We start from the raw sequence: 26,451 nt of genomic DNA, 5'->3' as shown, positions 1-26,451 counted from the left end.
CATGAATGGCTGTGCCAGCTCCTACCAATTTGCTTACTGAGCATTCATAAGTGAGGACAAGGTAATGGGAACAATAAGAACATCTAGAGGGAACAGTGTTTACACCAAAGGGTGTAGCTTAGCTGTACTGGATCTACTACTATGGGCTCTATTTATAAAAGGGGGAATCTGACATTCCCCCAAACATTCTCTGGTGGAAATCGATTACTGCTATTGAAACACATGGACCTGCAAGATTCTCACAAGGGAATGTTTTAGGGAATGCCTGATTCCTTGTTTTACAATTAGAGACCTATGACTCTGACAGTTGGCAACAGACATAGGTTTAGGGCATACTTTAATGTTCCCCAAATGTAGGATCTGGATGTAAAATGGAATGACTTTCTCAGAAAGTTGGACAACTTCCTATGAGTCAAAAGTAGAAACAATATTTTATCATTTCTGTAAACTAGTGATCCACACATTTGACGTCCAGCCGAGGGTGACAAACATGGCTTCCTACATAAATACAGTGGAGTGAATATATCCACCCTAGGACTATTAAGGAAAATAATGGAGTCACCACATATAAGATTTTATCTGGTATAGCTCTTTAGTTAAGAATAAAGAATGTAGGAAGAATGCATGGGAGAATCAGAGCTTATCTAGGAGATTTTTAAAGAAGCTATGGGGCACCCAGTGGCAAGCACAGAAAAGATCTTAGAAGAGTGGAAATAGGTTAATATATAATTTGGAAATGGGTGGGGCACAGTGCATGACCCTAACATCTTTATTAAAAAAGAAGTTTTGCAGGTACTTCAAAGACCTAAAAAACAATGGGAAAATGTTAATGTATTTCAGAGATGAACTGTTTTTTTTTAACTTGAAACACACTTGACAAATAAACTAGTACAAATTAGTACCTGTGGTGAGCTCTCTTTCCACTCCTGGTAAGCGTCTCTCATGTCAATAAGCTTGTTCTCTAGCTTCTCAATGCTCCACACCTGGGTTCCTTTACATTTTCTTCTCACTTGAATAGCTGGTTCACTCACTATTGCTCCTCTCTGGAACAAAAACATTTTCTATTAACATTATTGCATTATGCGATTAAGGTAATGTTATCATCAAATACCAATGTTTTATTATTTGCATTTTAAACATAGAACAGCAATTTTACAATTATTTTACCTTTGATCCAACCAGGAATATTTCACCAATACTATATTTTATTTAGACTTTTGTCAGATAGCTGTAGGGTTCTCATATATGGTCTCTATCTATTTTAAAGGTGCCACAGATCAGTATTTAAAATGTAAAATCAATACATCCAATTTAAAACCGTTTATTAGGTAATAATTTTACTTTAGTATATTTTTACTGAGACCAGAATGTGTCCTTTAAACAGTTACTACTAAAAAGTAGATATTACTGTGACTGAAAACAAATCAATCATACAATAAACTACTTTTAAAATATACATAATTCATGTCTCAATGCCTGATGTCACCATATTCTATCAATCTGTCACTGCAGATAACCAGTAAGAAGAGGGGAGTTCAGTTTCCAGTTTTCCAGGAACCTCCTTTTTTTAATAGTACAATTTAAACTCCTAAAATCCTCAAACAGTGGAAAAGAAAAGTAAAAGTCAAAATCAACCCTTCTGTTTCAATAAAAAGATGAAAGGAAAAAAAAATCTGACATATGCTTCCCTATGAAATATAAGTAAAATATAAAAGATATGTCAAAGGTTGTAACTGTAACACAAACCATGAGGTCCTTTTTCCAAACATATCTGATGTTCCATACAACTGGAGATAATATTGAAAGAGAAACAATTGGGCTGAATTGGGCTTATGAAGGAATTTGTATTACAAATAAAATATGTGAAAGATTTGCCATTTCACAGTCTACCCAAAAAAACTGATTGGTTGGGAATTGACATTTGTTTATGGGCATCTTTACTGCACTGTTGGCATACTGACCTTATGTTATTAACACATTAAGGTGTTAGGCACTGAAACGGGTAGCAGTCCCACCAACCTAATCTCAGGGTCTGGGGTTTATCTCAGAAAAAAGCAAGTAAAAAAAACAGAGCAAATAAATTCACATCAATCAGGTAGGATGCAAATTTATATCAATTTATGAGTGTATATCAATTAATTGAATTCACCAAACTTACAAAGGCCATCTACATCAGGCAGTGCAGGCGTTTCCACAGTAGTATAACAATATTCTTACCTTTCGGTTGGCGCTGAGATTGACTGCTGGGATTTGAAGGGTAACCTGATAATCTGTGTTTTTGCTAATTTCTTCGGCTAGAAAGTTAGCTTCTCTTACTAAAGTATTGGCCTTGACAATCTGCTCCCTGAGCTTAGATAGACTCTGCCGAAATAGTTCATCCCTGTGAATATACAATGCAATAATTAAATATAATTCACTACAAGTTGTAGCATGCACTTTCACCTTATTATTAAACTTTTTTGGTTAGAATAAATAATAGGAATGGATAAGAAACCACTGTCAGGTTTTTTAGGAATTCTGGATTCCTATTAGGTAGATTCATTCTCTATATTTGTCAAGTTAGCTGCTTTAATCAGGGCTGAAAGTGAGTAAAACATAAAATGTTGTTGAAATGCAGCATATTTAGGTCAGGAGATGTTATCTGAAATCTTTAGTTTTTGTTGCCTAAGTGTCCATATGTGGCACGCTAAACCTGGCATTCATGTCACAGTAAAATGTCACCGAATTGAGTGTAGACATGATTTTTAATGACTAGTAATTGCCATAAGATACAAAAGACTTTGAATGTATTCTTTGTTAGCCAATTCTGTAAATGTATTGTATCATCAGAATCACTAAACATTCAAAATAGAACAATAAAACTGAGCAACATTCTTATATAAGTGACCTAAATTCATCCATAATAAAGTATTATATAGGCATACTGCCAAATGTTCTATATTTCATAACACAGCTGTTTCATACTACAAGCATAAAACAAAAAAGCACAACTAATAGCATGAACATAACTAAATATAACAGGACCCCAGAGTACATTAATAAACCAAATCGTATAGCTATTTATTTTTCTTGCATTATCATTCTTTTACTTCCAATAAATGTGCATGATGGATTTAATCATTGGAGTACATTACTGAGTTTTTGCAGCCCATACTGGTGTCAGAGTTGTAGCTTGATAAAGATGAAACCCTTATAATTTCCAATATGGTTGGAGGACACAATTTGGTCCTTGGTGATTTACAAGATTTAAGGCTAAACCCTCATACAGACACCCAGAGGACATCATATGATTGTTGCTGGAATTAGCAAGACTGTTTGTCTTGGGAGAGAATCATCTAATGTGTGTGCATAGCTTTAAAAAGGGGCATCATGAATGGCTCAGTGGCTAGTATTCCCTTTCTCTGCAGAACTGGAGAAGTTAAAAAGTCTAAAGTTATGTACAGAAAAAAATAGCACCGATAGAAGTAAAAGTGGCATACCCCATGCAAATGCTAAATGCTCACTCTTCACTGAGAAAAAAAAATTAAACAGCAAAGGTCTGACTTTTTGCAGACTTTTCCTTTAGCCTTTCTTTACAAAGTCCTGTAGGACCTTCTCAATGTCCAGTAAGGACATTCTAATAGGACAATGGTATAGTTCAGCCATAAAGTGTAGGAAAGTCAGGCCCTAGTAACAAGCAAACCAAACCAAATAAGCACAAAGAGACATTAGTTGCCAATAAAGAATACAATGGGCATGCTGTGACATCTGAACAATGACACAACATTTACCTTTAAAACAGACTCACTTTACAATTCTGTGTAGGTGTATGTAACTTATTTAACCTTTATACCAAAAAGGTGAGGAACTGTGCCTAACTGAAAAAGTCTATGTTTTTAGCATTATATCCTTCCACATGACACTCATCTATCACTGCTTTGGCTATCCACATGATATGATCCTACCTCTCCTCTGCCCACATGTTCATCTTCTGCTGTGCTGTTTGAGAGGTGTAGGAAAGGCGCTCACTGCTGTGCTGGTGCTGTCTTTCTGGGGATAGTTGCTGTCGTAGCTGTTCCAGCTCTCGTTCATACATGATCCGCTGTTCTTCCAGAGCATTCCTCTTCTCTTCCAAATACTGCTTTTCCAGGACTTGGACAACATTGTGGACAGGATCTGCACAACCATACAATTGTTGAAAATGTACGACTATTCATACAAATATTTTAGAAAGACGATATTGGAACTTCATTAACTATATATTTAAATGCTCTCAGATAAAGAACACAACCACAAGCATGTTAAGTCATAATATAATCATGTATGCAAGCCATGCTGTACATGAAAAAAAGTTAAATGAAATCTTGTGCAACAGTTAAAATCAGATATTGGGAATGGGTAGATTTAAATAAAAAGGTAAAAGCAATATCAAACAGCAGCCGGCTTAGGTACACAAACTATTGGGAATAGGGCATTTCTTTTGTTTTAGATCCACCCCCCACATTTCCTAAGGTTGACATGGTTGCATTAAAACAGGTTACCACAAGTTACCTCAAGATTTAATCATAGAGATCAACTAGCTTTTTTCTGAGCATACAATATTGCAGCAGTTTTAAATATAAATTTACTTTAGGGTAGAACAATTCCATCTTGCCCTTCAGCCATTAGTCATTTCGGAACATTTTCCCCCACTTGTCCTTTTCTTAGTACAGGTTTAACTCTGGTTTGTGGTTGTGAGGGGATAACGAACAATTCTTACATGTAAAAGGCTACATTTATTAGTTATGGAGATATAGAAGATCTTTACAATGACAGATAGACCCCATAAAAATACAATATCACTTTGCCCCCCACGGTGTTAGGACATACTTTTTATCAATGAACACTGTCAAAATCTTAATAGGATGCAGGGTAATCATAAACCTTCCCATGCAATAGTGTTTAAATAGGAGTTTAAAAAATGTAAAATGTATGCAAAGTGAGTTGGATCAAAAACACACTGCTGTGTATTGGCACACTGGAATAAATGGTCAAAATAGGCATTTAAAGGTGGTGTTTTATAGCTGGGTAAACAGCCCATGTAAACTTAGCCTAATGGGTCTAAAAATAAAAGAAACTGTATACCAATATAAAATAGTATGTAGAGTATTCACACGTTCAAAACAAGCAGTAGAAGCACACCCCTGACCGCTGTGTATGGCATTGGAGAGAATATTTTGTTCACTGAAATCTTGGGGCTATTTTCTTCCTTCAATGAGCTGCAGCATTTGCCGTGGGTTCAACTGCAGTCCTACCTTCTCCTATATAAATACAGGGGACATGTTGGGTACCATTTATCAGGACCTCCATGACTACTGGTAGAGGTTGGCAGTCCCAAATTGCAATACAGGGCACTATTTCTATGAATGTTTAACATTGATTTTTGCTCCACAGATGCAAGTGTCACAAACACAATGACCATGAGCCCCCACCAGTACAACCATTGTCAGTACAATATGCACTGCGCCCAAGCAGACAAACCAGGTCCATGCATAATCCAATATTACACCTGTGTGCCATCCATGGTACAAGTAGTCGATGATCTCACTCCACCGGGCAGGAGGGATGATCCTGTAGAAGGACTCCCACATAGAGGTCCAGTAATTCTTGGATACATGATGTGCTCCAATCACTTCTTCCTCAGCACAAAATCAGACCAGTGACATTCTATATTTTTTCAGTAAAAAACTAGTACTGCCAAACAATTAACATAAAGATACATTTTTCTCCTACAGATGCAAAATTTATATTCCTTCACCATTTTTTCCTAAACATTTTAACCTATGGTGTATTGGTCTTTGGTGTAGTTATTTTATATATATTTTTATATTTATTATATCTCATAGTTATATTAGAACCCAGTAAGTGAAAGCAAAGGTAGAACAGTCCTCAACATCTGACATGATTAAGTTTAGGGGCCAGAAGGTTCAATTCTACCTTAAGTGCAGCAACTGAAAGCCTGCTTCAACTATGATTTTGAAGTTTTGTGGTGGGAATAGGCTGTGATAGTACTTGTGCTAACTGTATGCAGGTGATTGGTGGGGGGTTTTCCCTATATATTGTGCTGCACACATACTACAGACTGCCCAATTCTATAAACTGAGCAGTACATCACATAGTCCACACTGCTCTACTCTGAATTTTGCCTTTGTGGCACTTAAAGAAAATATTTGAAGGAGGCTATTTGTGAATGGAGTATAGCTTTAAAGTATAACCTGTATTTCACATGGACTGGACTGAGGCTTCTTTGGGACCTAAACTGTAAATGTTTTGTTTTTTTTCAGGTATGGGAATTGTATGTATTCACCCTGCAGTCATTTACCAAGCAACAAATCATATCCACCTTTAACCACGTGTAGCGGTACATTTCTGTTTTGATTTATATGTCTAAAAGCGGTACATTGTTTTTCATGAAAATTTATTTTACAGTATAATATAATAGTATGAGAAAATAAAGTTTGAAAAACAAAATCATGTAAAAATAATAAATTAATACAAAAATAATATACTCATACTATTATATATACTGTAAAATAAATGTTCTTGAAAACAATGTACTGCTTTTACACAAATAAATCCAATGTATTGCATTCAATACAGTTATTTTGAATTAAATGCAATACAAATAGATTTTGAATTTCCTGCCCCTCAGGCAATGTACACATGCACCGACATCACCGGATACTCCCCGGTCACCCATCGCGTGGAGAAGATGCCAGAGAATGAAAAAAGAAGACAGGGATCGCAGCGATGGAGGAAGCCGGACGCCAGTGGATCAGGTAAGCGCTGTATTTACTATCTTTACCATTTTTCTAACCCGAGTCACACATTTGGGGTTACCGCTAGGGAGGTTAAACAGACAACATGGTATACAATACAGATTACTGTCAAATGATTTCTTTATTGTGGGTTTGTATTCATTTATTTGGGTTGTTAAATGTGATGCCTGTACTGATGTCTTTTGTACATGTATATTTGTATGTTCTTCAAACTCAGAAAGAACACTTTAGAAATCAGACAACAGCACCTTCCAATTCAGGATAGGACATTTTGCTGACCAGATAAAGATCTCTGAGATTCTTATTTAGTAAACAATAATAAAAACTACAAAGTGTCGGGAGCACACATTTACAGAAACAAAAATATGCAAATGTGTTTCAATATTCAAAGGAAACATATTGGCAAGCAAATGTGCACATATTTTAGAAATCTAGAAAGCTTTCCCTAGCAGCAAAGAATCATGTGTAGTATCCTGCATTTCTATAGTAGCTTCTGGCATATAGCCCAACTTACCATTGCTGTTTAAAGCCTTCATTATCACTTCCATCTGTGCAAATTCATAATTATAATCTGGTTCTGATGAAGCTTCACTTGTTGCATCCAGATCAATTTCAGTACTGCTAGCTTCCTTTTCAAATTCCTTTAGCCAGTCTTTTCGTTTTCTCTTCGGGAGGTTTAGCCTAAAGACAGATTGTAAATGTAAGGTTAGAATACATATACATCAATGTTATAAACAAAAGACGGGAATGTGGTTACACATACCTGAAAAAATGGTTGTTTCCCCACAGGATCCTGTCACCATGCCACAAGGGGGTTGAGGAGCATATCTGCACTCCATTTACACATGTCCTACAGAAAATAAGACACATAGCATATTAACAAAGACAAGGCTTAAAAGTCAAACAAAAGGTAAATATACACTAGGGAGCTACTTTTTAGGCACACATGTTCAGCAGCTTTTTAACACAATTTTCTAATCAGCCAATCACATGGCAGCAACACAATGCATAAGTACATGAAGACATTATCAAGATGATCTGCTGATGTTCAATCTTAGCATCAAAGCAGGGCAATAGGGTGATTTAAGTGACAAAGAACCTTGTTGTTGGTGCAGGACTGGCCGGTTTGAATACAAGAAGCTGCTGCTTTGCAGGGATTTAAAGCAAAACCATCTCTAGGCTTTATATAATGTTCTGAATAAAGGGAAAATATCCATTGAGTGACAATTTTCCAAGTAAAATGCCTTGTTGATGCCAGTGGTCAGAGGAGAACCGCCAGACTGGTTCAAGTGGATAGAAAGGCAACAGCAGCTCAAATAACCATTTGTTACAAATGAGATATGCAGAACAGCATCTCTGAACACCCAACACATCAAACCTGGAAGCTGAACAGGCAACAGCAGTAGGAGACCATACTGGGTGCCACTCTTCTCAGGTAAGAACAAAAGGGGAGGCTACAATTTGCCCAAGCTCACCAAACCTGGACAAAATTGGACAAAAAGCCTGGCCTTGATTTCTTCGGCAACATTCAAAAGCCAGGGTCCGAATTTGGTGCTAACAACATAAGCAAGGATCCATTCAGCTTTGTATCAACAGTTCAGGCTGATAGTGGTGCAATGGTTTGTAAATATTTTCTTGGCATGCTTTGGACCCCTTAGTATCAGCCAAGCATTGTTTAAATGCCACAGACTACCAATAGTATTGTTGCAGCCCATGTTTATCCCTTTTTGATTGGGCAGTACTCATCTTCCGAAACTAAAACAATATACACACAAATATGCACACTAAATCTGATTAATGTATGTATTTAAATAGTGGGTGGTGATGGCAAATAATATATTTCAGGGCCTCCAGATTTTTAAGTGTAATGTTTCATCACTTTAGGTCTTTTTCAAAACATTTTTAAATTGAATTATAGAGAATGCATGAACAGCTTACAATGCATTAAAATTTGAAAAGAGGAATCGGCTAACACCCACATAGCAACTGGAGCTATTATTTTTTTCTCTGTGTGTTAATCAAAGGCCATACAAAGTGCAGCTATGTTCTCTAGGATACATAGAATTCTGTCTGTATGTGAACTTCTAAGTCTATTAGTGAAAGAGAGTCTGCAAGTCCATACAGACATGTCTACAGCTCAGGGGAATAAATCACAAGGGAATAATGAAGTTGGCCATGATTGGTTGAAAGAACAAAAACAGCCACAATGTTTCAGTCTCTCAGTTGGATTTGTAACTTTTGTTTTCATTAGGCTTAGTCTACACCAGGGGTGCCCACACTTTATTGGCTTGCGAGCTACTTTTAAAATGACCAAGTCAAAATAATCTACCAACAATAAAAACTTGGACTTATTAACTCCTGTGCATGGCAGAATTTATTTTCTTAAAGGCAGGGCTCGGCGATCTACTCGTGTTACCTTTGCGATCTACTGGTAGATCGTGATCTACCTGTTGGGCACCCCTGGTCTACACAGACGTTTTCTCCAGCGTTTAACCTGAGGCTTTAAAAGCCCATGTTTAAAATTCCCATGCATTCCAATGGGCTAACATACACCAGGACGTTTCCTTGAGGCACATTTATAAGTGTTATCTATAACACTGCTTGCAACATTTAAACATTTAAAACCCCGGGTTAGCGCTGGAAAGCGCAAAAAACGCAAGTAAACGCTTCCATTGATTTCAATAGGGGCATTTTCCCATGTTTTTCGTCGGTTTCCCGCGTTTATAAGCACTTGAAAGGTTAACACGGTAAAAATGCAGTAAAACGTGGCATAGGCGTTTTCCAGTGTTTTAAAGGCAAGCTTTAAAAAGCTAAAAAAAGTGCATAAAAATGCAAAAGGAACATTTACATGCATTTTTAAAAAAGTCAATGTAGACCCAGCCTTATGGAGAATGACACAGTTGATACTAAAATGCGTGAATCTGAAATCACACGGGCTGACATAGCCCATTAAGCTCGATCTGTAACTAAAATATCCAGTTTTTGTTTCTTCATTATCAGAGCATTTCTCAGAGGACACTGTAGTCCCATTGTAAAATCTCTGCATCCAAAAGTTAATGTTTAAAACACATAAATTCATCCTTGGTCTACAACAATTTTTCTGTGTACAGCTTAATCTAAAATATCACCTGTAGACAGACATGCAAATTTTTGTGTTTTTTTTTTTTTTTTTTTTATAAATTCTGCCTCTATGGAATATGTTGAATAAATGAATATATCATGTAGGTGTGCTGTGATAATTTCATGAAGCTATGTACAGCTGGCCCTTCAACTGGCCATGACTAGATTGTAAGCTCTTCGGGGCAGGGTCCTTGTCTCCTGTATCACTGTCTGTATTAGCCTGTCATTTGCAATCCCTATTTAATGTACAGCACTGCGTAATATGTTGGCGCTATATAAATCCTGTTTATTAATAATAATAATAATAATTATCTCCTTTCAGAGTATAGAGAAATACAGAGACCTAGCGATGGAGTCAACCTTAACGTTTGAAGACAAAAAAAATGCAGATAAAGATTCAGTAGTATGGCATAAATTTTGTTTTTTCTCAAACATTATAATGTAAATGGTTCATGAATACAATAATTATATATATATATATAATTAATATTATTATATATATATATATATTGTAACTGCTCTAACAGCCGAGGAATGCACAGCTCTTTCTCCAGAGACAATACAATGACCGCATTCTTAAAGTAGAATATTGATTTTTTATTGTAATTCTTTTTTAGTCCCAGACACATCAGGTTATGTAATATTCAAACCACCAGTGGAAGTCTTGGAAAGACCAGATCCCAAGTATAACATATCCAGCTTCATTAGCGCCAGAATGAGAAATGAACAGGTTTTTCTTTCTAAATCAGCCAAATAAATGCTGAATGCATCCAAATCGCTTTGCACTTCTTCTGCCTCTCATGTTTCCTATTCATTCCTGCTATGTGTGTCACTCCTTCCATCTACCACCCAACTCCTCCTCCTGGCTTCTCTTACAGTCAGAAACCTTCGCTGTCTGGATCACACCCTGGCTGGCACACTACAGCACCCAGCCCTGGGCCATTGTGCTCGCTCACATGGCAGACATGCTATTGCAAGACAGATACTGTGAAACCAGGAAGCCTGGAGTTGCAGACTGTTGTCCTTTTGTTCGGGGATGTTAACTTGCCTTGATGCTGCACAAAATTTGTATAGTGTATTTGTTCCGTCAAGATAAAAAGGACAGTGAATAACCATGAATATACTTTTTTAGAATTGTAATATGCTAGACATATATCTACAAGTTTCAACTGCTTGGAGTATTACAACAATAAATTTACTTTTATTTCCTTCAGTTTTACTGGAATGTTATCTTGTGGCACCAAGGCCTTTATATTGATTGTGTAAACCTCTGAAACATGCATACAGCACCCACCTGGGAGGACAAATAATGTATTATTGATAAAAGGGAAAGACAAATCTCTCCCAGGCTCAGGTTAAGTAATGCCAAGTGATCCAGTTCTGTATACTTTGCAGGTCTTTCTACCTTTATACCATCATCAAGATTTAATGCTATTTTCAAGTAAACTTGTCTAGATCCTATTTTACCCTGCTGGTTGCTTTGGTGTTATGTTTATCTACTAGGTCAAAATGTTCCAAGCCTAAGACAAGTATTAGAACAGCCACTCAGAATTCTGTATACATATTTCTGGACCTTGAATAAATAAAATGAAACAATTACATCAGCATAACAACCAGGAACGTCTCATTTTTAGCAAAGGTCAATACTAGTATTCTGCAACAGTTTAAAAGGATTTTTTTACAGGTAGATCTAGTTTACACTAAGGATAATTACCTGCAAATGTCAAAGTAGTAGCATGGATTCCCTATGCACAGTGTGAATAACCCTTTTCAGACATTTAAATCAAGCCTTCTGGTGCCCACCAAGATAAAAAAAGGACTACAATCAATCATTGGGATGACAGAAACTCCACAGAACTTAGTTTAACAGTTCCCATAGGAGAGTGGTCTGCTAGGTTCATCCACTTTATTATCAAGTTTAACAATTACACCATCATCAATAATACCAGCTCTACTCACAGCTGTCACGGTGCTGATCTCACTCTGTGGTTTTTAATAATCACAGGATAATAACTGTAGCTGACAAATGCCTAAAGCACAGGAGGATCTGGGTCCATTATGCAGCTGACACTATTATTAATGGGGACGTACATGGAAATTAACAAAATACCCAGTCGTTATTACATTGAAGTGGCTGGACAGAAAGCATGATACAGTTTACTCATAGCCACTCCTTGGAAAAAAAGCACATAATAAAAATGTAAACTTTAATTTACAGGTTATTAAGTACTTGTTTTAAAACCAATCTAAGTCTTGTTAAGAATATATGCATTTCCCAATGTCCATAGTGTGGTTCCACTTTAACAGAGAAATGAAAATCTGTATGACATATAGGTAAATTATTCACTGCTGTGCTTTGAGATAACATGCAGCCCTCAATTTTCAAGCTTTTTTTCCACCACTAAGCCTGTGTTTCATGGTTTAAATAAAAGTTTCAATGTGCTTATTCCCCAGTGAGAGAGTATGTATATATTTTATTTGTAAAGAATGCCAAGAACCCTCTTTTAAGTAGAACGCAGCCAAAACATTTTTTGTTCATTATAGATGTATGGAAAGGTAAGATCCTTTGGCTGGCTCTTATTGCCATGTGTGCTCACTGGGAATATCCCTCTTCTCTACATAAAATTGTACTTCTGCCACCAGTACAGAGAGGGAAGGGTATATAGTGATCATTGATCATCAACACAAGGTCATGTCGACAATAGGGGCACTTCTGATAATACCTGTCAAGTGGCATTTACCCTCTTGTTTGGGTATTTCTACTCTTGGGAGGTCAAAAGACAGTATCAGACTGAATATCTCCCTATTGGGAATATATTCCGTATCAAAAAGCCCCACAGATGTTCTTAAACATAAGTCCACAGACAAAGTGAAAACAAGAGACCATCTCTGAATGTAGTACTCAGATCCCTTCTACTGTTTCTTTGAGGAAATGGTCACATCCCCTGAACTGTGCCCAATGGCAGCCAACTTACCTAGCGTTTTCTTTTGGTGTTAAAGAAATCTCCCCATCTGAGGCAATATCAATCTCACAATGCTCAGGTTGAATCCCAATGCCAAAGAGCTGTACATCCTGAGAAGTGTCAGCACCCACCTTCGTATGGTCCTGTTGTAAACAGCTATAAGTTAGGTAAAGCACATCCACACAGTAATCACCCAATTTTAATTTGCAAAGTACTATTTAAGTGTGCACCACCAGAACAAATGTGGTTAAATCAATGAGCTTGCACTTCACCATGCTGTTTAAGCGAAAAAGACACCTCTAACCTCTGTCCTAAATATTCATCTTTTTATTACACAACCTAATAGGCTCTATTTTTAAAACAGGGAATATGACATTCCCTGGTGGGAATCAGGGTTACCTTCATATTTTAATCTTTGTTAAGATATAACAAAAAAACTCTTTTTTTTCAAAAAATTCTTTTTTTTAGACAATTGTCACTAGGGAAGTTTTTTGCAATAAAAAAAAATCCTTTAATCTACCTCTTTACCAGACAACTCTTGTATTTTGAATTTTCCATAACTCTCAGTACAGGAAGCAATGATTACCATCACTGGACCAATGAAGATACATTTCCTTAAGATACAGACTGCTAAAAAAAATTGACAGGGGATTTAACCTTCCCCCATCAAAACCTAAACAAAATTAGAAAAGATTGTTCTTTACATACATTTAAATATGTAACATCAAACAGACTTTTTAAGGAAGGAAAAAGTCAAGGAAAACATATGAAAAGAGCACAAAAATGTCACTTGCCAGCAGCCTACAAAGATAAAAACATTCAAGTGCAATAATAAATTATCCAGTTGTAATTTATGTTTTTTGTGATGTCGACCACAATAAAGAGATAAAATATATAAAAACCTCTACGGATAGATAAATGTAATTTATGTAATTTCTACACCTGTGCTTGTAAAAAATCTTTCCCACCTGTACTTTTACACGTGATTAATGACTAATAATTTTCAGCTTTAGAACGCTGACCTATTTTAGTCATTATTTTAATAAGCATCAATGTTTTATGAGATAGCATGGTTTAAATATACAAAAGCAAATTGATTCAAAATGTAGCAGAAATCAAAGCTATAAACTGTGTTCCAGTTCAGTCTACGTGAACAGACAAATAATTCAGGGTGGGTATTCCTGAACATGTGCACGGAAGCCTTATATAACAGTTTAAGGATAGATTGTCAGTTCACCTGCTTTTACTGCAGAAGGAAGGGAGTAATAAAAAATATCACATTTATTAGCCTTAACTGTGTATAAATGGTCTACTTATTTAGATATTAGCACAAATATGTGATCTTGTCTAAGCTTCTTAAGCAGAGCGTAAGCCGTAAATTGCAGTTGCCTACAGGAAACTTTCCAATCATTAAATGATCTTTATTTCTCCAGACAGATGTAAAACATTCACAGCCACTTTCAGAAAAAATACATTTTAGAAAAGTCCTACATTGGCCAGCATATTAATTAAAGACAATAGAGGGCAGAACAATCAGTACAGACATCACCAACACTGATTTATCCATTACTAAAATCATAGATGAGCCTTAACTCGCCTGGTCTGCAGGTGCCCCATAAATATCATACTATAGTTGGAATGTCTTCTAATGTCCACAGACACCTATACATTTTTTCTCCAGCTCTCAAAGTTTAAGAATCCTGGAGGCAGAAGCATCCCTAACTTACAGGCAATTTTATTATCTGACCCTGTCAAAATCTACAATATAGAATGATGGTTATTTGAGTCAAAAGTATGTGAGGATATGACCACATAACCATGAAAAAGACAGTAGAAGTATGTTTTTCAATTTTTTTACAAATATTGTATAACTGCTGAAGTGATAAAATATATCATTTATCATTTCAATGTATCATTTATTGGAAACAAAACACTTGATGAAAGAAATGCAAAAACTGACACAGATGACTTTGCCTAATGCTAGTGGTCTGACTTGGAAATGTGACTTTACCAACTGCATACTTTCCACAGTCATCAAATAAATGTCCTAAAGTCAGAGAGAGTCAATGGGCTAATTAAGCACGCTTTACATTACAGGTACATTGAGCATGCATATGATTATGATAGTTCTGAGACCCTTTACAGGTACTTCTGACCTCCTTAATGTTTTAGGCAGTTTTTACATGCTCCCTGACTTGTATGTAAGAAAAGGAGTTTGAACACAAACAAAAGCCCATGTATTGAAAGGCATTTGAAGCAAGGTCAACAACAGCAGACATGAATTTTTCTCAGAACAGACTTTCTTTAAAATAAACAGTCAATGGCAAGATATTATATATTTTTTGGGATGTCAACATATATAAATATATTTTTGTATAAAAACGTACCTTTAAATAGTAAACCAACAGTTCATTGAGCGCTGGATCAGCATTGAGGTTTACCAGGTAACACTTGTCATCACCAACTTTAATACCTGAAGATTGTAGAGAGATCCCCATGCTTTCCAGCTGCTTCTGCCTTTCCTGTGAACATAACAATCATAAGGAATCAACCCAGAATTCAGTACATAAATACTTCCAATTGTTTTGACTATATGAAAAGTAACATGCAGAGGAGTGTGCAAGATAACAAAGAATATAAAGTCAAGGGTATTGGCTGGCTTTGGCTTTAAGAAGACAAATGTGTAGTTCTTCCATATAATCTGTAAAAAGTCTGGGGGTTTAAACTAATTCCATAAGAAGGAATGTCCCGAGTTGTTTGGTTTTACAGTACAGTACAATACAATACACTCACAAACCGCCAATTAAGGTTTCCTGAAATCTGAATTTTAGATTAATAGTATCTGTTTATTTCTAAATGTATGTAGCTTACACAGAGAATTAGTATCCTGGAAAAAAAATATAATGGAAGACTACAGATCCTCCAAAAGAGTCATCTACAGGCATTTGGAGTTGCCTTCTCATAATACTTTCTTCCTATTTACCCTATTGATTTTTAGAATTTATCAGCTGTCCTGGTAAAGGTCCATCTATCCATGAAGGTAAGTTTTGACTTTTAACAACAATTGCTTTCTTTGTCTGTAAAGATTAATTTACACCTACCACAGTAAAATCCCAGCACTCCAAAGTGTGAGTGCTAGCCTTTTAGCCATTGTATCACCCATGCATAAATCAAGAGCAGGTATACTTTGAAGGTAGCTCTATTATTTTTAAAAAGGTAAAGCAACAAAACCATTTTTTGTTACCTAAACTGTAACACAGATTGTTTAGGTTTTCTTTGCTGACTTATAAAGCACCTCTTCAAACAACAACTTAACATCTCAACACAAGCAACATGTGCTCTCTTTATGGTCAGTTATCTCCCAGCAACCTCTAAAAGCATTATTTTAACATCAGCAGGACAGTCAGAGCTTTTGAAGACTACCCAATGGATACAAGATTATTATAGACACAAGCAGGCATGGGAGATAAATAATGTTCTGGTTTTGTAACCTGTATAACTGCTTCTTATAAAAAAAAAAAAAAAAAAAAAAAAAAGACCGCAAAGTGATACCTGGGCAATGGCTTCTGTTTTCCTCAGCTTCTCTTCCCAGGTTATCGTCAGCTCTCTAATTAATTTTTCAGATTCTTCCAATTTTTCTTTTAGTTCAGGTGCCTTCATTGACTATGCATAACAAATAACAGGGAGATACATACATAATTAATTAATCTGACTATCTGCTCCATACATTTAACACTACTATGTTTTAAAATTTGACAATAAGGCATATAATGATATTAGTTAAAATCAACTGGGGCAAGATATACTTTCCAAATACAAAAATGAGGGTCAGAAGAATACAATGTGACAATATCACAGAACAACTAAAATTATCAGTAAATTAAGGGAAGAAAACTACAATTATCACTATAAATTAAATTAAAGCTGTTTTTCTTGCCGTTATATATTATTTTACATTTTAATTTGTATGCACTTGCTTCCATTATTTTGAAATGTGCAATATTTTCATTGAATGTTCATTGACTTGCACCTAGTAACATGCAACTTCCCAATGTGAGCAACTAAGGCTCAGTGTTATTGTAGCATCATACTAGATTTACAATAATTACATCTTTAATCTAGGTAAGCAACCTAATGAGTAAAATTTACAGCAAACAAGGCAAGTACTATATGTGTTCAGCATAGGCTAAGGTCAACCAATTGTCCTTCTTTGTGCCTCTTGTATTAAAGAGTACTCACCTCTGCCTGTGAAAGCTGCTCTTTAAGTTTCTCCACCTCTTCCCGTAGTTCTCTGATAACTCTAGCATTAGGATCTTCATTCACCACAGCATGATTGACTATTCTTTTGGCTCGATCAGCATACCTTAGTGTAGACAGCGTTTCTTCATAGTTGTCTGCTGCTGGGCTTATTGTTGCTATCATGGCTGTCTTGCTGTTGCCTCCTAAATTGTCCTTTGTGCAAAAACAAAAAGGTGCAGATTACATAACCAAGACCTAGTACTGCCATTGAATACAGCTTCTTCTTATAAACTATACAATTCTACTTACATTTTAAAAATACCTAATATAAGGAATGCATTTGTTATCCCAATTTCTTTAATAAGTCAAATCTAAGTTAAACCAACCTCAAAAAGTGTTATTTTAAGGTTTCTCTAAGAATAGAGCCTATAGCTCAGATAATAACTCACCTATAACCCAGCTAAGAAGGTACTTACATTCTACAGAGCTTTAATTGGTAGCTAACAGTTTAATGCTGTGAATGAATTTAAAGGACAGTTGTGGTGGATTTTTTTACTGCACTGTAAAAAATGCATTTTTTACACTTGAACTATAAAAGATTTACAAAATGAACAGACAGCCAAAATAATTCATCAGTATATGCTATGAATGGCAATCATTACACTATAGGTTGTTAGTGTGTGACACAATTTTTTGTCTCTGAGGCTGTAAAGGTTATAATGGTAATACGATAAGTAAAAGAAAATAAATGAAAGCCAGGGTATTTGTTTGTTGTGGCAATGTATTAGGTATAATATACAATACTTTTCCTTGATTTAAGGAATGTAAATAACAAAAAGGTGCAAGTATTTTTCAACAATTTTACAACACACATTATTCACAATTAGGTTATTATTCACAATATATCTTAAATATTACTTGACTAGAAATTTTAGAGAATATGATTATGTTATAATTGAAATACTCCTTTTATATCATGTACTTATCTATAAAATATGTTCATATGCAGCCTGCAATTCAACCTCATGCTAAAAAGTCCCCTGAAGAAGCCTTAAAGGCGAAACGTGTCGGGACACAATTTGAACTTTTTCTTACATTGTCAGTGATAATCTGTCTTGTTAATAGGTCCTAAGCTACCTTCGTGCCTTCAGACACAGCAGGGTGGACCTCATTGTGAATAATGTGTGTTGTTTGAAAAATACTTGCACCTTTTTGTTATTTCCATTTCTTCAATCAAGGAATAGTATTGTGTATTATAAATAATACATTGCCACAACAAACAAATACCCTGGCTTTCATTTCTTTTCTTTTACTTTGTATCAAATTATTTACAATCAAGGTATGTAGCTCTAGCATCCTCTCCTACTATTCAATTTATAATGATGATACACAATATTTGGAATAGACCCTGGTCTGTCTGTGGAGTTCCCATCAGCTAAACTATTTTGTGTAAAAGCTGGTGAAGAAGTAAATATACAATAAGCCTATTGACATAAAGGCAAGAAATAATATGTTAACATTAACTTACAGAGATATTTTGTAAAGCCCACAGTAATGCACATATAAACCCTACAGAACAAACTTTAGAAGATATCCATATTATCATATATGAACCATTACTTCAATATTGAGGTCAATGCAGATGTATGTTGACTGACCCAAAGGCTATAAAGTACATAACTAAATAAACTTACAGTTTATATACAGATGCACACATACACATAGAGGAGACGACACACAGTGTTGTTTTAAATTCTGAAATGCAACAAGCTAGCTACTCCTCAGAAATAAAAGCAACTTGCAAAAGAAAGCAGCAATCCTATCCTTCCATATATGTTCACATTATAAACAGTATGGACTTATAAGAGTCTGGTTGGGAGGTTTTATGGGAAAACTGCCATGTTAACACATTACCTTTTCATACATTGTGGTTGGAAGGGTGTCAGTTTTAAATCATTACTAACAAATGTACAGAAAGTATTTGTTACACATTTTTTTTCACCTTAGCCAGGTGGCCATTCAGACTGGAAGTTTTATTAATGCTACAATTCTTAGTTAGCGAAAACATACCTTTGGAAAGAGAGCAGTTTTTGCACATAATACTGATAAGTGTTAAAAAAACAGCCTTTAAGTTATATTACCACATTTTTATCCTATAACCACAAGGTGTAATAAGTTTGTATGATAACAGAAGTGAGAAAATTGATTCATTAACATGTGATCTTCTATGTAGTAATGGGTATTGGATTAGGTGTTATTACCTTAAGAAGCCATGTTAGGACAGAATCTCTGTAAGGCACAAATTTGTTCTTCCCTTTCCCTGCAGCTTGATCGGCCAAAGAAGATATAACCAAACCCAAAGTTGTTAGTGACCTGGGTGGACAGATGCACATCTGGTAAATTACAAGTTTAATGACATCTAAAGCTATTCAGAATAATGACATTGTACTTGCCAAAATCTGACAACATCCTCCGAGATGCACCCACCTACTGAATTAGGGATGTTGTCAGTGATGAGCTGGAAATGGCTCATTGAACTTATAAGACCCAAACAGTTTATTTCAAGGTTTTGTCAGTAAAGAATAAATGGAAAGGGGATATCAAATTACCACATTGAAAATAATTTATGTTGAACACAAGGTTGAATGAAAAAACACTAATACACTAAGTAAAGTCATGTAAAAATATGTGACTAAGGTAAGTACTTAAAGTTTTTATGATGTTGTTGTATTTTAAGCCTTGTGCTGGTTAATTTATGTAAAGCCCTCCCAATTCATTTTACTACTTATCACGTTTCCATTTATCATAGGCCCGGTACATTTTCCTAAGATGATTTTTAAACTGAAATAAGATCATTGCAAATGCAGATTAACTACTAATATATGATACTATTACTATCTGAGCTATGTTCAGAGAAGACCCTCACACATTTTGTTTTCAAACTATGAGCAGACATGTGCAATGTAAAATCTCACTGCTATAAAAATACTGGCTAATTGTAGTAACAAAAATGTCCCACCCATCTGTAAACCATAAATTGTGTTTTGGCACTCTTGACATATTATCACACTTCTTTACTTGTGGATGCATAAAATTGTTCATTAAACTTGCATACAATAATAAGAAATCACAAAATAGACTCCTACTTGTTGATGTTGCTTCCTTCCTTGAGACGTTCTCCAGCAGCACCCGTTTTCGACACTCTCTCACTGCCAGCCAAATCCACCAAGCTCACTTTACTGACCCGCTCTCCGGAATTCTTCTCATAAGTAAATAAGAATATTCATTATAAATACACACATCCTGACTGGTTGTACTTTTTCTTCTAGTCAAATCTGGTTAAAACCTAAAATATACTTACAATGGGTCACCATTTTAAAATGAATGATAAAACCCAACCTGTGAGTTTTTATTGCAATATGCCAAAGCAACCTACCGCCATTCCTAACACAGGCATTCAAGATTAAACTTTGACCTTTTTAGCTCAGTTACAGATAAATGGTTAGACAGTGCAAAATTCAATATTGTATGACCGGTTACCCTATGGATTCGCTATAAGAGAATATGAAGGAGATATATGATGTGCGTACAAAAGAAAATGAACTAAAATTTGGACTCACATATTACAGCTGTGTGGGGGGTTCTGGAACATCAACCATGCCAGGCATTAGATGAGAGTAAACAAGCAGAACTTACACCCAGTCCCACCCTACCCAAGAAGTTGCAGTTTTTAAACCTAATTTCCAGAAATTTGCAGATTAACACACTAGTTCATTGAGAGGGCATTAAACTACCCACTAGACGCTAACAGTTGTATTTTTGAAAGAATCACTGGGTAATTTGCATTGACCTCTTTGCCCGTGTTAGGTCACAGGGGACTCCATCCCTAAAGTTTTCTAAAGGTTTAAATCTGTGGCCAGTGTGGCACATTTAATATTTAAAGTTTAAACTTCAGATTAATTCTTCCTCCCAGCTTCTGACAATGATGGAGAGGACACCAGAGAGCATCCTCAGCCATCACTGGACCCAATCCCTTACTCACAGCCATAAACCAGTTCACCAGTGAGGAGTGTCCATCTACTTGCTGACAATGGAGGGAACACAAGTAGGCTGAGAATATACATTTTAATGGGGCTGTCCATGAAGGACAAAATATGAAAAGTTTATTTAAGTTTTGGATCTGTAAATTATTTGATCAGTTTACCCCATCTTCTGATCTAAGACAAAATTGAATAGAATTCTGTGACACACACTTACCCCAGACTGATGGTCATACAAAGTTTGGGTGACGATGATGTTAAATACTGCGTGTGATCGGCTGCTTTCCTCATTCATGTTGGTGGCAGCAACAGTTCGAGATTTGTTTCCTTCAGACATTAATGACTCAATATCCTAACAAATGAAAAAGTAAAAGAATTATTCTTTGACAGGTACATTTGAGCTACAGTTGACCAGCTTCTAGCAGGTTTTGCATGCCCACAGAATGGCAACTCACAAACATAGATTTTTTTATTAACATAAAATCTTCAGTACTAAGAAAATAAATAATGCAATGCACAGTTTCTCTGTAGTTTATTATTTTGCTAAAATGTCTGAAGTTGTCTTTGATGATAACCATTGTTAAAGCGGACCTAAACTCTAACAACATGCTTATTTTAGATATTTATTCTCACTTGCATTGCAATGTCGGTCCACTTAGTGGTGTTGGCTGTGTCAGCTTGCATTCATAAAAAATAAAACATTCATTACATGTATGTAAACAGCCATATTGTGTGTGGCAAATTGTCTTGCCATTCACTCCTGACCTTCTCCGCCCACAGCCCTCCCTCACTGCTCAAGCATCATCACATGTCAGGGGGAAAAAAGCAGTAAACTTTGCAGTTGGCCAATCAGGGGAATGGAAGTGGTTATAAAATGTAGTGCTTTTTTTCCTCTTAAACTAATAATGTGAATCTCCCATGAGCCCCTGAAGTCTCATCTTGATTGCAGTGGCTCTGCAAAGCCCCAAGGGAGGAGGGATCAGAAGAGTTGGAGTTTTGGAGGTCTAAACAAAAGTGAAATCCAGATAGATTAGTATAAACTGGGCTCATATCGTCCATAAGTCCAAATTGAAAAAGTTAGTATAAGGCCAGAACAACAAGCTGTACACACACTAATTTTTGCTTTGCGCATGCATTTTACAGCAGAGTTTATAATACGATCAGCTGGCAAAAATCCCTTTCAGATAACTTCAGCCTACTCATGTATGAAACATAAAAAGTTAATTGACCTTGAAAACTGCCAATGCTGACATCAATAGCATTATTAGTTTATTAAATGCTGCTGTCTCTTGTATAGACACAAACAATCGGCTTAGGGCTAATCAATTTGAAAATGAAATCTCTCGGCCAAATGGTGGGAAGCCAGTTTAGATTTAATTGGCTAGAGGACAATGAAAGTGTATTAGATACATGTCCTATCATCATTAAATACTTGTGTTTATGTGTTGCTGCTGGAATAGATTTATTTGCAGTTCCCAGGTGCCCTGTTTCCTTTTTTCCACCAGACATTTTTAGCTCTAAATAATAATTTTCCCATAGCTCTACTGCTCCCTGGTTAACAGAACTACAACAGGAATAGATACAGGAATAGTACACATTAGTTTTCACATCACAAGTACATTTAAAGTACACACAGTTACACCAAACCCCAGAGATATGCTGAGGGTAGACTTGAGAAGCGTATTATTAAGCCGAATACACACCTGCAATTATTGTCGTTGGAAAGGATCTTTCACGATCCTTTCCAATGACAAAAGACTGCATGATGCATGAATGAGTGGTGTACATACATATATATATATATATATATATATATATATATATATATGGAGAAGGGAGGGGGAGAAAGACGAAGCAGCACCCGGCTGCGCACTCTCCCCCTTCCCTTGTATTAGGATCGTTCGTTGTCCATCATCTGTGGATCCGGGCGGTGGACGACGAGCGCTGTACACACGCCCGATTCTCGCCTGATATCAGCCCAATTATCCAGTGAGAACCATTGGATCCACGGATGATGGACGACAAACGATCCTAATGCAAGGGAACCCAATGTTGGGTACTTAGTCCCCAACATGTAATTTCATCCATTGTTTTGCGGTCTGTACTTCTATAAAATATTCAGTCTTACTTCCTGTCCTTGGCAGCTGAATTTCAAAATGTTTAGTTGTAATGGAAACAAGAATTGGTGATAAAACTGCAGTGGAGACACTTTTTACACTGTTACACGTGTGACTTTGTGTGACTTTCCCTTCCTAAGGGCAGATTTCCTTTAACTTTCTTTTTCCAAGAGCAGAAAGTGAGAGTAAACCTTCACAACAAGGATACACACAGCAGTAAGAAAACTTGTAGAGGCTCTAACCATGCATTACTCAAGTGCAACAAAAAAAAATTAAAATGCCTGGAAACGGAATTGTCAAAAACCAAAATAAAAGACAATGTTACAACTGTCCATTATAGATCATACGCCTAAGGAACAGGTAATAAACACAGCTATTCAGATTATTACTCCACATCACTTCATCACTATTTACTATTTTTCTGTAAACCTTTATTGCTAAACAATCCTTTAACATATATACTCGAGTATAAAGCAAGATTAGGAAAAAAAAAAAAACAGTTATTTTTCTATTGTTGGAAAACTTGTATTTTTTTTTGTTGACCACTGTTTAACCTAAATAATTAGATATTTAAAAAAAATTGACCTTAAAAAAGGTGGGAGAAAATATAAAAACTGGTGTGATTTTAATGTTTTCCTTTTAAATAACTGTTTTAAAAATCACACCAAGGATGTGTTTATTGTTAATATGTATTATTTACAATCCTTTAATTGGCATTAGTATTGATTACAGTTTTGAATGTTAGCAATGATAGTCACATTTTGTACCCTAGATTTAAACTAGATTCAAACTATTTTTCCTGTTTTCAGTAAAATGTTGGTACATCTGTTTACATTTGGATGGGTATAAGCAGTATTTCATCTTTTGCAAACTAAATTTATTTTGGCTTTATAAGGCCACTTTATTAACCCTGCTTCTGATGCAGTATGTGGATAAATAAAACTGATACTTGCTAGCATTCACCAAAACATTGTGGGCAACACATGTAGACTGCATCCACATTAGGTTCCACCACCACATAGGCGAACATTTCCAACACCTTCTGTAAATGGTCACTAAAAGGAAAACCTCCGAAGGAACATTTACAAGCTAGTGCAAAAAAAATCTACTATAACAGCAAAAGAATAGCTTTCATTATGTAGCCTTCGGTGGAAGTAACAATGAGTCCAATTAGTGGCTACTGGAATCAAGCCAGTGTACAGGATAGTATCACACAGTGCTCACCACAATGTCCAACATGTGTTCAAATGCTTGGAAACCCAGGAAGCAACATACGTGAAGCAGAGGTTCCTGTTTGGTTTCCTGAACCTGCTTGAGCAATGACATAAACCAGCTGAGTGTTGCTGGTATTAATATGACACGTGACTCCTCTTAAGTGACATCTCCTTTTTATCCATTTTTTTTCTGCCAATGGGACCTTTATATGTAATAGTCTTGATTTAAAATGCTGACGATTGTAATCAATCTGATTTCAGCAATTAGTGCTTTTAGTGCAGAATAGAACATGAAAAAATTCATCTGCATCACTCATTAGCTTGATAAACAGAAACTGATGGAAGGTAAAACTACAGGTTTCTCCCTATCAAGAAGTTAAATGATGAAGTTAAATGATGTATGACTCCCCAAACTGTATTTATTTTATATAAGATTATGCCAACAAGTTACCTCAAATGTAGTTACTGCTAATTGGGATAAACCATCCACATATGGTCCCAACACCTTGTGCTCCCGAACCTTAAGGGAATGTCGACTTCTATAAAAAAGCACATATTAGACAAACTGTTAGACTTTATTATAGTAATACATAATAAACACAATAAATGTAACATATTTCATACATCTATATTACATCAGCAAGTTACAGATTCATCTATATGTAAAAATTTGAGGGAATTACCCTGATTTATTAAAGCTCTCCAAGGCTGGAGAGGATACATTTTCATCAGTCAAGCCGAGTGATTCAGCTAACCTGGATCACCCTGGTTCACTATTAAAAGTTTATCTTCTCCAGCCTTGGAGAGCTTTAATAAATCAGGCTGACAGACACATGCTAGAACTAGTTGCTAGTTGGAATATTATTAATTCTGTAGTGTTGCATTATCCTTCTAAATACAGGGTGTATTTTCATTAAAAGGAACCCCAAACATATATATTTGTGCTTCTGTACCTCCAAGTTTGATATATAGGAGAATAGATGTGGTTATCTTTGCAGTAATACTAATCACACTTTAATATACTATCATCCACTAGAGGGAGAATCAACAATTCTACACATTCAATAAAGCTGTATAATAAAAGTACAGCAACTATGTAAAATGTGATCGTTCTAAGTAAAATGATCTTCACATAAACAATATAACAAAGTGAATAAATGTGAACTTAGTAAAATCGTATTTCCCTTTGAAGCACAGCCAACAAGGCTGAATACTGCCATATTTTCATACCTTCAGAACATTCTTAAAATAACAGAAAGGCAGCTAAAATTGGATCACATAACAATGGCTTTCTCTACAGTACTGAACTACACATACCAGAACCGTTAGGAGTTCCCTAAGAAGCAGTTAGAAATGACAAGTATTAGGGGAATATGTCTGAGGGAGGATTTTGGTAAATAACTTGCACCACTACTAATTATAGCAATGCAGCTGAACTGTATATAACAAGAGGTACCGTTAAAGTTTCCACGAGTCAGCTAGGAAAGAATTATGAAAGCTTCTAAATAGGTCAGGGTTAGTTAAGTTTATAGCTTAATAAAAAGGCAAAGGAGAATAAAGGAGAACCACAATCTGAGTACACCAGGAGAAGAATAATAATCAACACTTAGAAAATTGTAACAAAATGTTTTATTTTTAAATATACATATACCATCACAGCAATCCTTCTCTATGGAAGAATACAATCACAGTAATCCTCATATATGGAAATATACCATTGCAGCAATCCCCACCTATGGAAGTATATCATCTCAGCAATCCCTGCCTATGGAAGTTTAAAATCACAGCAATCCCTGCCTATAGAAGTATACAATCACAGCAATCCCTGCCTATAGAAGAATACAATCGCTGCAATCCCCACCTATGGAAGAATAAAATCAAAGCAATCCCTGCTAATGAAAGTATACCATTACAGCAATCCCCGCCTATGGAAGTATATCATCACAGCAATCCCTGCCTAT

The 26,451-nt window shown here is 35.8% G+C and overlaps 1 protein-coding gene across 4 annotated transcripts in view; it reads right to left on the bottom strand.

Moving 5' to 3' along the window:
* KIF13A (kinesin family member 13A) overlaps nucleotides 1-26,451 on the bottom strand; it is a 110,697-nt gene that overhangs the window by 23,962 nt on the left and 60,284 nt on the right. For all 4 annotated transcript variants that reach the window (XM_072411640.1, XM_072411642.1, XM_072411641.1 and 1 more), the window contains exons 7-19: nucleotides 24,942-25,029; nucleotides 21,377-21,511; nucleotides 20,266-20,378; nucleotides 19,381-19,492; nucleotides 17,120-17,332; nucleotides 16,433-16,543; nucleotides 15,268-15,402; nucleotides 12,893-13,023; nucleotides 7,561-7,647; nucleotides 7,312-7,478; nucleotides 3,945-4,155; nucleotides 2,218-2,380; nucleotides 903-1,043 (exon numbers count right to left, since the gene is read on the bottom strand). In XM_072411640.1, coding sequence (XP_072267741.1) covers nucleotides 903-1,043; nucleotides 2,218-2,380; nucleotides 3,945-4,155; nucleotides 7,312-7,478; nucleotides 7,561-7,647; nucleotides 12,893-13,023; nucleotides 15,268-15,402; nucleotides 16,433-16,543; nucleotides 17,120-17,332; nucleotides 19,381-19,492; nucleotides 20,266-20,378; nucleotides 21,377-21,511; nucleotides 24,942-25,029 — 1,807 coding nt within the window. The remainder of the gene's footprint in view (nucleotides 1-902; nucleotides 1,044-2,217; nucleotides 2,381-3,944; nucleotides 4,156-7,311; nucleotides 7,479-7,560; nucleotides 7,648-12,892; nucleotides 13,024-15,267; nucleotides 15,403-16,432; nucleotides 16,544-17,119; nucleotides 17,333-19,380; nucleotides 19,493-20,265; nucleotides 20,379-21,376; nucleotides 21,512-24,941; nucleotides 25,030-26,451) is intronic.

Source organism: Pyxicephalus adspersus, chromosome 5 (assembly GCF_032062135.1).
Source record: "Pyxicephalus adspersus chromosome 5, UCB_Pads_2.0, whole genome shotgun sequence".
In the NCBI taxonomy this organism is placed as follows: Eukaryota; Metazoa; Chordata; class Amphibia; order Anura; family Pyxicephalidae; genus Pyxicephalus; species Pyxicephalus adspersus.
The sequence above is the reverse complement of the archived record's forward strand: the minus strand, read 5'-3'. Positions and strand labels throughout refer to the sequence as shown.